Source organism: Leucoraja erinacea, unplaced genomic scaffold (assembly GCF_028641065.1).
Source record: "Leucoraja erinacea ecotype New England unplaced genomic scaffold, Leri_hhj_1 Leri_214S, whole genome shotgun sequence".
Taxonomy (NCBI): domain Eukaryota; kingdom Metazoa; phylum Chordata; class Chondrichthyes; order Rajiformes; family Rajidae; genus Leucoraja; species Leucoraja erinaceus.
Window position 1 is genome coordinate 76,386 of NW_026576115.1, and position 18,686 is coordinate 95,071.

An 18,686-nucleotide genomic window follows, 5' to 3' on the forward strand; every position below is an offset into this window, starting at 1 on the left:
TCAGCCATGATCACAGTGACAATAGACAATAGGTGCAGGAGGAGGCCATTCGGCCCTTCGAGCCAGCACCGTCATTCAATGTGATCATGGCTGATCATCCCCAATCAGTACCCCGTTCCTGCCTTCTCCCCATATCCCCTGACTCCGCCATCTTTAAGAGCCCTATCTTGTTCTTTCATGAAAGCATCCAGAGAACTGGCCTCCAATACCTTCTTAGGCAGAGAATTCCACAGATTCACAACTCTGTGAATGGCAGTGCTGGCTCGAAGGGCCGAATGGCCTACTCCTGCACTTGTCCCCATCCATGTATTTTACCCAGAGGAGGGGGGAATCAAGAACCAGACGACATAGGTTGAAGTTGAGAGGGAAGTTGAACTATTTGAAGTTTAATTTAGACTAACGTCTCCTTGTGTCGTGTTCAGGTTGATGCGGATGATGTGATTACCAGAGATGAACAGATCTACTTGCTGCTCCATGCCAAACACAAGTGTGAACAGAAGATGAAGCCCAGGATAATGACAGCTACTGGTGAGTTCCCCAATAATGTCAACTGAAAACATGTCCCTTAGTTTATTCATCAGCCATGATCACATTGAATGGCGGTGCTGGCTGGAAGGGCCGAATGGCCTACTCCTGCACCTATTGTCTATTGCCTATTGTTCATAAGTTCATAGGGGCAGAATTCGGCCATTCGGCCCATCTTCCACTCCGCCATTCAATCATGGCTGATCTATCTCTCCCTCCCAACCCCATTCTCCTGCCCTCTCCCCATAACCCCTGACACCCGTACTGATCAAGAATCTGAAGAAGGGTTTCGGCCTGAAACGATGCCTGTTTCCTTCGCACCATAGATACAGCTGTACCCGCTGAGTTGCTCCAGCACTTTGATTTTCCTGCATCTGCAGTTCCTTCTTAAACACTGATCAAGAATCTATCTATCTCTGCCGTAAAAATATTAAATTTTCGATAAAATCAGAATGCATCGCACAGCACGGTTTGGGAACAGCTCCGTCCAAGACCCGCAGCAAATTGCAGCGAATTGTGGACGCAGCCCGGACCATCGCGCAAACCAGCCTCCCTTCCATTGACTCCATCTACACCTCACGCTGCCTCGGCAAGGCCAGCAGCATCATCAAGGACCAGTCACACCCCGGCCACTCCCTCTTCTCCCCTCTCCCATCCGGCAAGAGGTACAGAAGTGTGAAAACGCACACCTCCAGATTCAGGGACAGTTTCTTCCCAGCTGTTATCAGGCAACTGAACCATCCTACCACAACCACTATCTACCTCATTGGAGACCCTCGGACTATCTTTGATTGGCTTTCCCTTGCACTCAACCTTATTCCCTTATCATGTATCTATCTGTACACTGTGAATGGTTCGATTGTAATCATGTATTGTCTTTCCGCTGACTGGTTAGCGCGCAACAAAAGCTTTTCACTGTACCTCGGTACACGTGACAATATACTAAACTAGTTCAGTTTAGTGATACGGTGCACAGGTTTGAAGAAGGGTTCCCTGAAGCACAATGGTTGTGTATCAGGTTCTGCAGAGATGATGCCTGACCTGCTGAGTTACTCCAGCAGTTCATGGTTTTTTTTTAGTTGAGTTTAGTTTAGAGATGCAGCATGGAAACAGGCCCTTCGGCCCATCAGGCCCACCCCGACCATCGGTTCATCCAGTTCCATGGGCCAATTAACAGGTCTTACAGAGGGCCAATTAACCTACAAACACGCACGTCTTTGGGATGTGGGAGTGAACCAGAGCACCCGGAGGAAACCCACGCGGTCACAGGGAGAACGTGCAAACTCCACACAAACAGTAGCCGAGGTCAGGATCGACCTGGGTCTCTGGCGCTGTGAGGCTCTAATGCCACCCGCTAAGGGGGCTGTCCCACTTGGGCGACCTAATCTGTGAGTTTAGAGGAGTGTCTTTGATCTTCAAACTCGGAGCATGGTCGACACGTGGTCCCAGGAGGTTCTATGAGGTCACTGGAACTCACCTTCATGTTCGAGGGAAGTTCCCGCATACTCGTGGCCTCAGCTAGGTCGCGGAAATATTTTCAGCATGTTGAAAAATTTGCCGCGAGTAAAATTTGGTCGGCATGGTTCTTTTGAACTCGTAGTGCAGTGGAGTGGGGTCGCCATGTAGTTACAGGCAGTCAAGGGCAGCCGTAGGCAATCTCCTTCACTGACCGGGCATTTTAATTGGCTCATTGGAGTTTTCAGGACCAAGGAAAACCGACCGGTGGGTTAAATGCCCGCTAAACTTTATTAAACTTCTTAAAAGTGTCTCCACTCCTTCTCCCCCCCTTCTCTCTCCCTTCTCCCCCCCTTCTATCCCCCCTTTTCCCCTCCTTCTCCCCTCCTTCTCCCCCCTTTTCCCCTTCTTCTCCCCCCTTTTCCCCTCCTTCTCCCCCCTTCTCTCCCTTCCTCTCCCCCTCCTTCTCCTTCTCCCCCCTTCTCTCCCTCCCCCCTTCTCCCCCCCCTTTTCCCCCCTTCTCCCCCCTTCCCCCCTTCTCCCCCCTTTTTCTCCTTCCCCTTCTCCCTCCTTCTCCCCCCTTCTCTCCCCTTCCTCTCCCCTTCTCTCCCCTTCTCCCCCCTTCCCCCCCTCCCCCTTCTCCCCCCTTCTCCCCCCTCTTCTCTTCTCCCCTTCTCTCCCCCTTCTCCCCTCCTTCTCCCTTCTCTCCCTCCCCCCCCTTCTCTCCCCTTTCTCCTCTCCCCCCCCTTCCCCCTTCTCTCCCCCCTTCTCTCCCCTTCTCGAAGGGCCGAATGGCCAACTCCTGCACCTATTGTCTATTATCTCCCCCTCCCCCCCCTCCACGCTCTCTAAAGGACTTACCTTACACTGTGCAGCCGTTTTACCTTCCTCTTCATCGTGGGTGTGAATTTCAGACAGCGTTCCCCCGCTTTCCCTGGCCCCTGCCTTTGCGACGTGTGTGTGTGTGTGTGTGTGCGGTCGGTCGATGCAGCTTGCGGTTCATTCGATCCAGCTCAAGGCTTTCCAGGCGAGTGCCCTCGAGCTTGAAGGTCGAAGCCAGTCTCCTGGACTCGCGGATAATGGTCGCCCAAGTGGGACAGCCCCTTGTCTCTCATTAACTCTCTCTTATTCTCACGAGTTTTTAATTTCAAGTCGGGTTTTATCCCAGTTTTCCTGCATCTGCAACATTTTATTTTTCGATGCTTTTTTAAGTTCAACGGGGGAATAAACAAGATGGCAGTGCGGCCACATTTAGAATAATGTGTAGGAAGGAACTGCAGATGCTGGTTTACACCGGAGATAGATACAGAATGCTGGAGTAACTCAGCGAGACAGGCAGCGTCTCTGGGGAGAAGGAATGGGTGACTGAGTCAGTCTGAAGAAGCATCTCGACCCGAAATCTCACCCATTCCCTCTATCCACAGCTGCTGCCTGACCCGCTGTGTTACTCCAGCATCTTGTGTCTATCTTTAGTATATTGCCTTCCGTTTACCCTGTTATAGGAAATGTTTTTGTTAAGCTGGAAAGGCTGTAGACAATAGACAATCGGTGCAGGAGTAGGCCATTCGGCCCTTCGAGCCAGCACTGCCACTCAACGTGATCATGGCCGATCATCCCCAATCAGTACCCCGTTCCTGCCTTCTCCCCATATCCCCTGACTCCGCTATTTTTAAGAGCCCTATCCAGCTCTCTCTTGAAAGCATCCAGAGAACCGGCCTCCACCGCCCTCTGAGGCAGAGAATCCCACAGATTCACAACTCTCTGTGAGAAAAAGTGTTTCCTCGTCTCCATTCTAAATGGCTTACCCCTTATTCTTAAACTGTGGCCCCTGGTTCTGGACTCCCCCCAACATCGGGAACATGTTTCCTGCCTCTAGCGTGTCCAAATCCTTAATAATCTTACATGTTTCAATAAGACATCCTCTCATCCTTCTAAACTCCAGAGTGTACAAGCCCAACACTTAGTGTGACAGGAACAGTGCTATAAACCAGCATCTACAGTTCCTTCCTACACGGATGTAATGACAGGAATGGAATTTGTGGACACTGTGATGCTTGTGTCTGTGATAACAGCAACACGTGTGTGAACCAGGAGTCTACGCTAAGGGAGCTGCAAGGTATGTCATAAGGCCGTAAGTGATAGGAGCAGAATTAGGCCATTCAGCCCATCAGGTCTACTTTGCCATTGGCATGTTGGCCTTTATAACACGAGGAGTTGAGTATAGGAGCAAAGAGGTCCTTCTGCAGTTGTACAGGGCTCAAGTGAGACCACACCTGGAGTATTGTGTGCAGTTTTGGTCTAATTTGAGGAAGGACATTCTTGCTATTGAGGGAGTGCAGCGTAGGTTCACCAGGTTAATTCCCGGGATGGCGGGACTGTCATATGCTGAGAGAATGGAGCAGCTGGGATTGTACACTCTGGAGTTTAGAAGGATGAGAGGATATCTTATTGAAACATATGTTTATTAAAGGTTTGGACAAGCTAGAGGCAGGAAACATGTTCCCGATGTTGGGGGAGTCCAGAACCAGGGGCCACAGTTTAAGAATAAGGAGTAAGCCATTTAGAACGGAGACGAGGAAACACTTTTTCTCACAGAGAGTTGCGAGTCTGTGGAATTCCCTGCCTCAGAGGGCGGTGGAGGCCGGTTCTCTGGATACTTTCAAGAGAGAGCTGGATAGGGCTCTTAAAGATAGCGGAGTCAGGGGATATGGGGAGAAGGCAGGAACGGGGTACTGATTGGGGATGATCAGCCATGATCACATTGAATGGTGGTGCTGGCTCGAAGGGCTAAATGGCCTACTCCTGCACCTATTGTTTATTGTCAATCATGGCTGATCAATCTCCCCCGCCTAACCCCATGTGTATGGATGTGAAGATAGACACAAAATGCTGGAGTAACTCAGCGGGACAGGCAGCGTTCCTGGGTGACGTTTCGGGTCGAGACCCTTCTTCAGACTGAGAGTCAGGGGAGAGAGAGACGCAGAGAAATGGAAGAGTAAGGTTTAGTTTGTAGATACAGCGTGGAAACAGGCCCTTCGACCCACCGAAACCGCACCGACCAGCGATCCCCGCACATTAACGCTATCCGACCGACACACACTAGGGACAATTTGCACTTATACAAAGCCAATTAAACTGCAGGAAACCGAAGATCTCGGAGAAAACCCATGCAGTCAAGCGGAGAAGGTACAAACTCCGTACAGACAGCACCCGCAGTCGGGATCGAAACCGGGTCTCCGGCGCTTCAAGCACTGTAAGGCGGCAACTCTACCGCTGCGCCACTGTGCCGCCCTAAGGTGTGAAAACAAAAGATCAAAGGGGCCGAAGTTCCAGGAAAATGTAGAATCGTTCATCGTTAGCTGAGGGGAAGGTGACAACGAGGCGTGCGTAGATAAAATTTAATCAGGAGGAGAACTAGGGAACAGGATGGGGGAGGAGATGGAGGGAGAGGGAAAGCAAGGGTTACTTGAAGAATGTTCATACCGCTGGGGTGTAAGCTGCCCAAGCGAAATATGAGCCGCTGTTCCTCCAATTTGCGCTGGGCCTCACTCTGACAATGGAGGAGGCCCAGGACAGAAAGGTCAGTTTATGTTGGAAGGAACTGCTGGTTTACACCAAGGATAGACACAAAGTGCCGGAGTGAATCAGCGGGTCAGGCAGCATCTCTGGAGAGAAGGAATGGGTGATTCTGTGTGTGTGCGTGTGTGTGTGTGTGTGTGTGTATGTGTATAGGTGTGTGTGTTTGTGTATGGGTGTGTATGGGTGTGTGTGAGTGTGTGTGAGTGTGTGCGTGCGTGTGTGCGTGTGATAGAATCACACAGCACGGGCACAGGCCCTTCAGCCCACTGGGTCCATGACAACTAGCGATCACCCGCATGCTATCCCACACACACTAGGGACAATTTTATCGAAGCCAATTAACCTACAAACCCAAACATCTTTGTAGTGTGGAAAGAAACCAGAGCACCCGGACAAAACCCAAACAACTGCAGAGAGAACGTACAGACAGCACCCGAGGTCAGGATCGAACCTGGATCTCTGGCGCTACGAGGCAGCAACTCTACCGCTGCGCCACCGTCTTTAACGTAGATATATGTCATAAATTCATCAGTTCATAAGGGATAGGAGCAGAATTAGGCCATTCCGCCCATCGAGTCAACTCCATCATTCAATCATGGCCGATCTATCCCTCCCTCTCAACTCCATTCTCCTGCCTCTGATTGAAGAAATGACTCCTCATCTCCTTCCTAAAGGAACATCCTCCTTTTGAACTCACTGCATCGTGCCGACAATCAAGCCAGTTTTTTTTCTTCGCAGCAGTCATAGAAACATAGAAAATAGGTGCAGGAGTAGGCCATTCGGCCCTTCGAGCCAGCACCGCCATTCAATATGATCATGGCTGATCATCCAACTCAGTATCCCGTACCTGCCTTCTCTCCATACCCCCTGATCCCCTTAGCCACAAGGGCCACATCTAACTCCCTCTTAAATATAGCCAATGAACTGGCCTCAACTACCCTCTGTGGCAGAGAGTTCCAGAGATTCACCACACTCTGTGTGAAAAAAGTTCTTCTCATCTCGGTTTTAAAGGATTTCCCCCTTATCCTTAAGCTGTGACCCCTTGTCCTGGACTTCCCTAACATCGGGAACAATCTTCCTGCATCTAGCCTGTCCAACCCCTTAAGAATTTTGTAAGTTTCTATAAGATCCCCTCTCAATCTCCTAAATTCTAGAGAGTATAAACCAAGTCTATCCAGTCTTTCTTCATAAGACAGTCCTGACATCCCAGGAATCAGTCTGGTGAACCTTCACTGCACTCCCTCTATGGCAATAATGTCCTTCCTCAGATTTGGAGACCAAAACTGTACGCAATACTCCAGGTGTGGTCTCACCAAGACCCTGTACAACTGCAGTAGAACCTCCCTGCCCCTATACTCAAATCCTTTTGCAATGAAAGCTAACATACCATTCACTTTCTTTACTGCCTGCTGCACCTGCATGCCTACCTTCAATGACTGGTGTACCATGACACCCAGGTCTCGCTGCATCTCCCCCTTTCCCAATCGGCCACCATTTAGATAATAGTCTGCTTTCCCGTTTTTGCCACCAAAATGGATAACCTCACATTTATCCACATTATACTGCATCTGCCAAACATTTGCCCACTCACCCAGCCTATCCAAGTCACCTTGCAGTCTCCTAGCATCCTCCTCACAGCTAACACTGCCCCCCAGCTTAGTGTCATCCGCAAACTTGGAGATATTGCCTTCAATTCCCTTATCCAGATCATTAATATATATTGTAAATAGCTGGGGTCCCAGCACTGAGCCTTGCGGTACCCCACTAGTCACTGCCTGCCATTGTGAAAAGGACCCGTTTACTCCTACTCTTTGCTTCCTGTTTGCCAGCCAGTTCTCTATCCACATCAATACTGAACCCCCAATGCCGTGTGCTTTAAATTTGTATACTAATCTCTTATGTGGGATCTTGTTGAAAGCCTTCTGGAAGTCCAGATACACCACATCCACTGGTTCTCCCCTATCCACGCTACTAGTTACATCCTCGAAAAATTCTATAAGATTCGTCAGACATGATTTACCTTTCGTAAATCCATGCTGACTTTGTCCAATGATTTCACCACTTTCCAAATGTGCTGCTATCCCAATCTTTAATAACTGACTCTAGCAGTTTCCCCACTACCGATGTTAGACTAACTGGTCTGTAATTCCCCATTTTCTCTCTCCCTCCCTTCTTAAAAAGTGGGGTTACGTTTGCTACCCGCCAATCTTCAGGAACTACTCCAGAATCTAAAGAGTTTTGAAAGATTATTACTAATGCATCCACTATTTCTGGAGCTACTTCCTTAAGTACTCTGGGATGCAGCCTATCTGGCCCTGGGGATTTATCGGCCTTTAATCCATTCAATTTACCCAACTGCACTTCCCGGCTAAACTGGATTTCACTCAATTCCTCCAACTCCTTTGACCCGCGGTCCCCTGCTATTTCCGGCAAATTATTTATGTCTTCCTTAGTGAAGACGGAACCAAAGTAGTTATTCAATTGGTCCGCCATATCCTTGTTCCCCATGATCAACTCACCTGTTTCTGACTGCAAGGGACCTACATTTGTTTTAACTAATCTCTTTCTTTTCACATATCTATAAAAACTTTTGCAGTCAGTTTTTATGTTCCCTGCCAGTTTTCTTTCATAATCTATTTTCCCTTTCCTAGTTAAGCCCTTTGTCCTCCTCTGCTGGTCTTTGAATTTCTCCCAGTCTTCCGGTGTGCTGCTTTTTCTGGCTAATTTGTACGCATCATCCTTCGCTTTGATACTATCCCTGATTTCCCTTGTTATCCATGGATGTACTACCTTCCCTGATTTATTCTTTTGCCAAACTGGTATGAACAATTTTTGTAGTTCATCCATGCAGTCTTTAAATGTCTTCCATTGCATATCCACCGTCAACCCTTTTAGAATTAATTGCCAGTCAATCTTGGCCAATTCACGTCTCATACCCTCAAAGTTACCTTTCTTTAAGTTCAGAACCATTGTTTCTGAATTAACAATGTCACTTTCCATCCTAATGAAGAACTCAACCATATTATGGTCACTCTTGCCCAAGGGGGCACGTACAACAAGATTGATAACTAACCCTTCCTCATTACTCAATACCCAGTCTAAAATAGCCAGCTCTCTCGTTGGTTCCTCTACATGTTGATTTAGATAACTATCCTGCATAGATTCCAAGAAATCCTCTTCCTCAGCACCCCTGCCAATTTGATTCACCCAATCTATATGTAGATTGAAGTCACCCATTATAACTGTTTTACCTTTGTCGCACGCATTTCTAATTTCCTGTTTGATACCATCTCCAACTTCACTACTACTGTTAGGTGGCCTGTACACAACACCCACCAGCGTTTTCTGCCCCTTAGTGTTTCGTAGCTCTACCCATACCGATTCCACATCCTCCAAACTAATGTCCTTCCTTTCCATTGCATGAATCCCCTCCCTAATCAGTAACGCTACCCCACCTCCTTTTCCTTTCTGTCTATCCCTCCTGAATATTGAATATCCCTGGATGTTCAGCTCCCAGCCTTTGGTCACCCTGGAGCCATGTCTCCGTGATTCCAACTATATCATAGTCATTAATAGCTATCTGCACATTCAACTCATCCACCTTATTACGAATGCTCCTTGCATTGAGACACAAAGCCTTCAGGCTTGTTTTTACAACACTCTTACCCCTTATACAATTATGTTGAAAAGTGGCCCTTTTTGATTTTTGCCCGGGTTTTGTCTGCCTGCCACTTTTACTTTTCACCTTGCTACGTATTTCTTCTACCCTCATTTTACACCCCTCGGTCTCTACGCTCAGACATTTAAGAAACCCTTTCCCTTTAACTCCATCCTCCACTATCCCATTCAACACCCCACCCCCTTATTCAGTTTAAAGCCACCCGTGTAGCAGTGGCAAACCTGCCTGCCAGAATGCTGGTCCCAGACCTGTTAAGATACAATCCGTCCCTTTTGTACAGTTCCCCCTGACCCCAAAACAGATCCCAGTGATCTAAGAATCTAAATCCCTGCCCCGTGCACCAGTTCCTCAGCCACACGTTCAGGTCCCGTATCTCCCTGTTCCTGCTCTCGCCAGCACGGGGAACTGGAAGCAAACCGGAGATAACAACCCTGGAGGTCCTACTTTTCAACATTTTTCCGAGTTCTCTAAAGTCACGCTGGAGAATATTCATCCTCTTTTTTCCGACATCGTTTGTGCCGACATGCACTACCACTTCCGGATGTTCACCTTCGCCCTTGAGGATTTTCTGCACTCTGTCCGTGACATCCTGGATCCTGGCACTGGGAAGGCAGCACACCATCCTCGCATCCCGTCTGTTGCCGCAGAAACCCCTGTCCGTACCTCTCACGATGGAGTCTCCCACTACAATGGCCTTGCCTGCCTTAGGCCTTTTTGGTTTTGGCTCAACAGCCCTATTCGCATCACAGGCCAGTCCGCCGCTCACGTCTTCTGTCCCAACAGCTTCTAAGCGGATGAACCTGTTTACAAGAGGTACACCACCCGGGGACATTGGCATTCCATGCTTCCCTCCCTTTCTCACTGTCTCCCACCTTCTCTCTTCCAGTACCTTAGGTGTAACAATCGTACTGTAGGACTTGTCGAGGAACGACTCCGTTTCTCGTACGAACCCGAGGTCATCCACTTGCTTCTCCAGTTCCCCAACACGGCCCTTCAGGAGCTCTACCTGGATGCACTTCTCACATTTGTAGTAGCCAGAGGCACCAACGGTGTCCTTGACCTCCCACATACTGCAAGCATCGCACTGAATCAGCTTGCCTGACATCTCCTTCTTTCGTCTCTACCTCTCAAGCGTATTGCGTGGTCTCCTCTCCTCAGCCTCCTCGCCAAAGACTCACACTTTTCTCACAGGGCACTTCGCTCACTCACTGCCGCTCGCTAAGAGCCGTCTTGCTTAAATTGACTGATAAATTGCCTGATTTACCAATTTACAAAGCAAATTCCTCAGTTTTCAACTGTTTTCACCCCTCTGACTCACTTCTCTCCTCCCACTTGGGCTAGAGCCAATCAGTCGTATCTCTTACTAATCTGCTGCTGTTGTACCTCCCAAATCTACAGCAGTTCTGAACAAAGACTGCCCGTCCTTGGCCTTTAACTGTTTACACCCCTCTCCTCCCACTTGGGCTAGAGCCAATCAGTCGTATCTCTTGCTAATCTGCTGCTGCTGTTGTTCCTCCCAAATCTACAGCAGTTCAAGCAATATTCCTTGATTCCGTTAGCCCCAAGAGCTAAATCTAACTTTCTCTTGAAAACATCCAGTGAATTGGCCCCCACTGCCTTCTGTGGCAGAGAATTCCACACAAAACGTTCTGGGTGAAAAGGTTTTTCCTCATCTCAGTCCTAAATCGCCAACCCCTTATTCTTATCTTTAAGGTGAAGGGGCAAAGTTTAAGGCGAAGGGTCAAAGATTAAGGCGAGGGGTCAAAGTTGAAGGTGAAGGAGCAAAGATTAAGGCAAGGGGTCAAAGTTTAGGGTAGGGTGAGGGGGCAAAGTTTAAGGTGAAGGGTCAAAGTTTGAGGTGGTGGGGGTCAACGTATAAGGTGGGGGGAAAGTTTAAGGTGAAGGGTCAAAGTTTGAGGTGGGGGGTCAAAATGAAGGTGAAGGGTCAAAGTTTGAGGTGGGGTGGTCAAACTTTAAGGTGAGGGGGTCAAAGTTTAAGGTGAGGGGCAAAGATTAAGGTGAAGGGTCAAAGTTTGAGGTGAGGGGCAAAGGTTAAAGGTGAAGGGAGAAACATTTAACAGGAGCCCGAGGGGCAACTTTTTTTTTCGAAGTCCACAGATTCACGACTCTCTGGGTGAAAACGGTTCTCCTCATCGCAGTCCCTAAATGTCCGAGCCCTTATTCTTAGCAGTGGTTGGCATGAGTCAGGGTGGCAGCCAGCTAGGTGCGGGCATGTTGCCAAGTGCCCCAGTCGTGGTTTCCTCCACTGCGTGGCCCTCGTTCCAGGCCAGGCCAGGCCAGGCCAGGCTTGCTCAGCTGGCAACGGAGACCGAAAGATCATTCAGTGCCTCTTATGAAAATAAACAATAATAAACCGTGGAATGTTTCACAGCGAGTCTTTACATATCGCTGAGAGGCTGAACTCCTTCTGTAAGCAAACAGCTTGGAGCCGCTTGCACCGTTCAATGGCTGGGGTTCAATAGACTGCCCTTGTCTCCCCTCCGTCTCGGCTCAGTGGCCCTCTCCCCGCGTCCCCACTCCCGCCAAATCTTCCCAGTCTCCGACCGCGCTGATCCCTCCACGTTCCCGCTCCGTCCTCGCCGGGTCTACTACGCGCTGGTCGGACCGCGTTTGGAGCAATTTCAGTTCAGTTCATCAAACCGGGTGCTGTCCGTACGGAGTTTGCACGTTCTTCCCGAGACCTGCGCGGATTTTCTCCGAGATCTTCGGTTTCCTCCCACACTCCAAAGACGTGCGGCTATGTAGGTTAATTGGCTTGGTAAATGTAAAAATTGTCCCCTAGTGTGTGTAGGATAATGTTAGTGTCGCTGGTCGACGCGGACCCGGTGGGCCGAAGGGCCTGTTTCCGCGCTGTATCTCTAAACTAAACTAAACTAAACTACAAATATACTAGAGTTCAGTTCAGTTTAGTTTATTGTCACGTGTACCAAGGCACACGTGGCAACTCCTGGCAACACACTCATCTCCCCACTACCTTCAGGTAGAAGGTACAGGAGCCTGAAGACTGCAACAACCAGGTTCAGGAATAGCTACTTCCCCACAGCCATCCGGCTATTAAACCTGGCTCGGACAAAACTCTGATTATTAATAACCACTTTCTGTTATTTGCACTTTACCAGTTTATTTATTCATGTGTGTATATATTTATATCATGGTATATGGACACATTTATCTGTTTTGTAGTCAATGCCTACTGTGCTTAAGCAAAGCAACAATTTCATTGTCCTATACAGGGACACATGACAATAAACTCACTTGAACTTGAACAGTGAAAAGCTTTTGTGGCGTGCTAACCAGTCAGCGGAAAGACAATACATGATTACAATCAACCCATTCACAGTGTACACATACATGATAAGGGAATAACGTTTAGTGCAAGGTAAAGCCAGCAAAGTCCAATGGTAAATGGTAGTTCAGCACTGCTATCCGATTGTGAGTGGGTGATTCCGTTGCCTGAATTCTGGGCCCCATATCTGAGGAAGGATGTGCTGGCTCTGGAGAGGGCTCAGAGGAGGTTTACACGAATGATCCCAGGAATGAGTAGGTTGATGTAGGATGAGAGTTTGACGGCACTGGGCCTGTACTCGCTGGAGTTGATAAGGATGAGGGGGGGGACCTCATTGAAATTCATCAGAATAGTGAAAGGCCTGGATAGAGTGGATGTGGAGAGGATGTTCCACTAGTGGGAGAGTCTAGGACCAGAATTAAGGAATATTCCTTTAGGATGGAGATGAGGAGGAATCTGTAGACTTTTTTTGCCACAGACAGCTATGGAGGCGAATGGACATTTTTAAGGCAGAGATAGATAGGTTCTTGATTAGTACGGGTGTCAGGGGTTATGGGGAGAAGGCAGGAGAATGGGGTTAGGAGGGAGAGATAGATCAGCCATGATTGTATGGTGGAGTAGATTTGATGGGCCGAATGGCCTAATTCTGCTCTTATCACTTAAGACCATGAACTTATATCTCTAGACTTCCCATTCCACAGGCTATCAATCTGAAGAAGGGTCTCGACCTGATTCCCTCTCTCCAGAGATGCTGCCTGACCCGCTGAGTTACTCCAGCATTTTGTGCCTGTGATATTCTGTGAGAGCTGGTAGGCTTGGGCCTACTGTGTCGGAAGGAACTGCAGATGATGCTAGTTTAAACCGAAGTTAGGCACAAAAAGCTGGAGTAACTCAGCAGGACAGGCAGCATCTCTTGAGAAAAGGAATGGGTGACGTTTCAGGTCAATAGACAATAGACAATAGGTGCAGGAGTAGGCCATTCGGCCCTTCGAGCCAGTACTGCCATTCAATGTGATCATGGCTGATCATCCCCAATCAGTACCCCGTTCCTGCCTTCTCCCCATATCCCCTGACTCCGCTATCTTTAAGAGCCCTATCTAGCTCTCTGTTGAAAGCATCCAGAGAACCGGCCTCCACCGCCCTCTGAGGCAGAGAATTCCACAGACTCACAACTCTCTGTGCGAAAATGTTTTTCCTCGTCTCCGTTCTAAATGGCTTACCCCTTATTCTTAAACTGTGGCCCCTGGTTCTGGACTCCCCCAACATTGGGAACATATTTTGTTTAAGAAGGAACTGCAGATGCTGGAAAATCGAAGGTAGACAAAAATGCTCGAGAAACTGATTTAGTTCTCTACAAAAATTTCGGGGTGAGCACTTCTCAATTCTACCCTAAGCTGGGACATAGCCGGCCCTGTTTCAAGTCTCCCCGCCTGCACAGAGAGGCATGCTGTGCACACCAGTCCAACCTTCCTGGCCCTGTTCTAAAACAGCCTAAAATTAGCCTTTCAATGCCCCCACAATGGTTCCCACTGAACCAATAGACTTCTGAAAAGTCTTCCTATAACTTAAAGGTCTAGTCAATCTCATCCAACATTCGTTGAGGACCTTGGACAATATACTATAGGTGCAGGAGTAGGCCATTCGGCCCTTCGAGCCAGCACCGCCATTCAATGTGATCATGCCTGATCATCCCCAATCAGCACCCCGTTCCTGCCTTCTCCCCATATCCCCTGACTCCGCTATTTTTAAGAGCCCTATCTAGCTCTCTCTTGAAAGCATCCAGAGAACCTGCCTCCACAGCCCTCTGTGACAGAGAATACCACAGACTCACCACTCTCTGTGAGAAAAAGTGTTTCCTCGTCTCCGTTCTAAATGGCTTACCCCTTATTCTTAAGCTGTGGTTCTGGACTCCCCTGACATTGGGAACATGATTCCTGACTCTAGCTTGTGTCCAAACCCTTATTAATCTGAAGAAGGGGCCTCGACCCAAAACGTCACCCGTTCCTTCTCACCACTGTGGCCCCTGGTTCTGGAGGGGATGGGATAGTCCCAGCCTCAACTACCTCCTCCGGCAGCTCGTTCCCCTTCACCTCGAACCCGTGTGTCCGCTTGGGACTTGAAAATGGGGCCAAACATGCCAGGTCCCCCTTGTGCTACCCCCCCCAACCCCCCCCCCCCACGGTGCTCCCCCCATGTCGGGTCCTCCTTCGTTTCTTCTCTTGGAGACAGACACAAAACGCTGGAGTAACTCAGCGGGACAGTCAGCGTCTCTGGAGAGAAGGAACATGTGACATTCCAGGTCGAGACCCTTCTTCAGACCATCTTCAAACTGAAGAATAAGGGGTAAGCCATTTAGAACGGAGACGAGGAAACACTTTTTCTCACAGAGAGTTGTGAGTCTGTGGAATTCTCTGCCTCAGAGGGCGGTGGAGGCCGGTTCTCTGGATGCTTCCAAGACAGAGCTAGATAGGGCTCTTAAAGATAGCGGAGTCAGGGGATATGGGGAGAAGGCAGGAACGGGGTACTGATTGGGGATGATCAGCCATGATCACATTGAATGGCGGTGCTGGCTCGAGGGGCTGAATGGCAGAGAATTCCACAGACTCACGACTCTCTGTGTGAAAATACTGGCCCAACGCAGGCAGGTGGGTCTAGTGTAGCTGGGACATTGTTGGCCGGTGTGGGCAAGTTGGGCCTGTTTCTACACTGTATCACTCTATGACTGTAAATGATGATGTAGCCAGCCGTTGACTGCAGGAAGCATGGTGGAGTAGATGTATCAATGGTGCCAAAGTGGAGCTCCAAGCTGCTTGGTGTGAATATCACCAGCAGTTTGGCTTGGACCAACACATTGAAGCTATGGCCAAGAAAAGTGCAACAACACCTCTCCTCCCTCAGATGTCTAAGGGGGTTCGGCATGTCTCCAGCAACTCTTACCAGCTTCCACATCTGTACACCCTAGAAAGAATACTGTCGGCATGCACTACCGCTTGGCTTGGCCATCAGCCCTGCCTGACCAAGGTTGCAGGAAACTGCAGCCCAGTCCGTCACACAGACCAGACCAGCACAGACCAGACTCCCCCATTATCGACTCCATCCACACTTCACGCTGCCTCGTGAAAGCAGCCAACATCAAGAGTCAAGAGTGTTGTTTTATTGTCATCAAGTCCCGGATGGGACAATGAAATCCTTATAGCCCTTACGTCCCACGGTACGATTTCATTCCAAGGGCTCTCACGAGTTTAAAAAAAAAAATCAAACTCGTGGTAAGCACGGAGAATGAACGTAGCGGGTACGTCGGAGCTCGGGGATGTCTCTTAGCGGCTTGTAACGCTAACGGCAGGTACTCGGGAAGACTCGCTAACGGCAGGTAAGCTCGGGAAGACTCGTGAAGCTTTTTCAACATGTTGAAAAATGTCCACGAGAGCCCCGAGTACCGACGAGTGGCCATTACCATAAATCTCCGTGTTCGAATCAGGGCAAACTCGGGAGAGCTCTTGGAATGAACTCGTACCGTGGGACAGGGCTTTTACTTGCTGCAGCACAACAGAATATGTGAATATGTAAACATTGTATATAACGGGGAAAGAGAAAAACAAGAAAAAGTTCAATAAATAACTAATATAGTGCAATAATAACATAATCTTCTGTAGAGCTTATGAGCTTGTCGTGTTTAATAGCCTGATGGCTGCGGGGAAGTAGCTATTCCTGATCCTGGACATTACAGTTTTCAGGCTCCTGTACCTTCTTCCCGATGGCAGTGGTGAGATGAGTGTGTGGCCAGGATGGTGTGGGACCTTTGATGCTGGTTGACTTAATCAGGAGATTTACATAATCAAGGCTCTTTTACACCCCGGTCATTCCTTCTTCTACCCGCTCCCATCTGACAGGAGAGAAGGCAAGAACGGGGTACTGATTGGGGATGATCAGCCAGGATCACATTGAATGGCGGTGCTGGCTCGAAGGGCCGAATGGCCTACTCCTGTCCATTGTCTATAGGGTATTGAGTATTGAGTATGGAAGTTAGGATGTAATGTTAAAATTGTACAAGGCATTGGTGAGGCCAATTCTGGAGTATGGTGTACAATTTTGGTCGCCCAATTATAGGAAGGATGTCAACAAAATAGAGAGAGTACAGAGGAGATTTACTAGAATGTTGCCTGGGTTTCAGCAACTAAGTTACAGAGGAAGGTTGAACAAGTTGGGGCTTTATTCTTTGGAGCGCAGAAGGTTAAGGGGGGACTTGATAGAGGTCTTTAAAATGATGAGAGGGATGGACAGAGTTGACGTGGATAAGCTTTTCCCACTGAGAGGAGGGAAGATTCAAACAAGGGGACATGACTTGAGAATTAAGGGACAGAAGTTTAGGGGTAACATGAGGGGGAACTTCTTTACTCAGAGAGTGGTGGCTGTGTGGAATGAGCTTCCAGTGGAAGTGGTGGAGACAGGTTCGTTTTTATCATTTAAAAATAAATTGGATAGTTATATGGACGGGAAAGGAATGGAGGGTTATGGTCTGAACGCAGGTGTATGGGACTAGGGGAAAATACGTGTTCGGCACGGACTAGAAAGGTCGAGATGGCCTGTTTCCGTGCTGTAATTGTTATATGGTTATATGGTTATATGGTCTATTGTTTGAAAGTGTGCGATAGAGTTCTAGTGTGCAGTGATTGCAGGTTTTGGATGTGAAAGGCTGGCAGTGCAGCCAGCGCTGAGTTCACGGCTGGTCTGCTTGTCATTGGAGATGCGGGTTTTTCTAAGTGAAGGGTGTGATATGTTCTTCAGCGTTTTGCAGAGTCTTCACAATTTGCTCTTAGTCATTGACTTGAAAAGTTGATTCCTTTTCACTTTGCACTGGAGCTTCCTGTTGCATTTTGAATTTTGCAGAAATTTTGCAGACTTGCAATTTTGCAGCTTTTTCCAGCATCCAGTACATTTTTTTGCTTCGTGGTTTCAGTTCAGGAAGAGCTTTACCGGCCTGTCCCACTTGGGCGATTTTTCAGTGGACTGCTGGCGACTGTCAAGTTGCCAAGCCGGGATACATCCTGATACATTTTATCTCTGCCTGCCTTCTCCCGGCGAACAATGATCTATTCTACATTTTCCGTGATCTCCATCCCCTTTGTCTCGTTTTCACACCTTGCACCTCCATGTCTCTGTATCTCCCTCTGTCCCTGACTGTCAGTCTGAAGAAGACCGAAACGTCACCAATTCCTTCTCTCCAGAGATGCTGCCTGACCCGCCGAGTTACTCCAGCATTTTGTGTCTATTCATCCTGATATTCCTGATTCAACAGAACACTATGTGCTTCATTCACTGCTGTATTTCGTATGTGTCTGTGCTCCACAGAACGGTATTGTGCATCCCAATGGGACGGTATCCTCTGCTGGCCAGAAGTACTGCCGGGCAAATTGGTTGCCATGCAGTGCCCAGATTATATTTACGACTTCAACCACGAAGGTAAGATCTACATGTTTCCTTGTTCACGCATTCTTGCAGCCTGCAGTATTCAAATCACATTTGAATAAATAATATTTACGTACAGTAAATCTGTAGGTCAATTGGTTTGGTATAATTGGAAAATTGTGTCTAGTGTGTGCAGGGCAGTGTTAGTGTGCTTGGATCGCAGGTCGGCGTAGACTCTCGATCGACGCAAAGCTAGATAGGGCTCTTAAAAATAGCGGAGTCAGGGGATATGGGGAGAAGGCAGGAACAGGGTACTGATTGGGGATGATCAGCCATGATCACATTGAATGGCTCGATGGGCCAAATGGCCTACTCTTGCTCCTATTGTCTATTGTCTACTGACTCGGTGGGCTGAAGGGCCTGTTTCCGTGCTGTATCTCTGAACTAAACCAAACAAAACTATTGACGCTACCTGGCCCGCTAAGTTCCTCCAGCACTTTTGTGCTTTTCATGTGGCAGATTCCAGCATCTGCAGCTTCTGACAGCTGTTCGTGAATTTTCACCAGAGTCGACGGTGGGGGAAACGGATGGAGGAGGAGGCTGCTTTTGGCTCTAATCTGAATCACCATTATGTGAGTGGTGTCAAGTCGGGAAAAGGGGAAGTACAACGGGATCTGGGGGTCCTTGTTCATCAGTCAGTGAAAGTAAGCATGCAGGTACAGCAGGCAGTGAAGA

The 18,686-nt window shown here is 48.5% G+C and overlaps 1 protein-coding gene across 1 annotated transcript in view; it reads left to right on the forward strand.

The window, feature by feature from the left end:
• Window positions 1–18,686, forward strand: part of pth1r (parathyroid hormone 1 receptor) — a 102,983-nt gene that overhangs the window by 54,508 nt on the left and 29,789 nt on the right. The window contains exons 2-3 of the mRNA XM_055666223.1: window positions 423–528; window positions 17,895–18,005. Of these exons, the coding sequence (XP_055522198.1) occupies window positions 423–528; window positions 17,895–18,005 (217 nt within the window). The remainder of the gene's footprint in view (window positions 1–422; window positions 529–17,894; window positions 18,006–18,686) is intronic.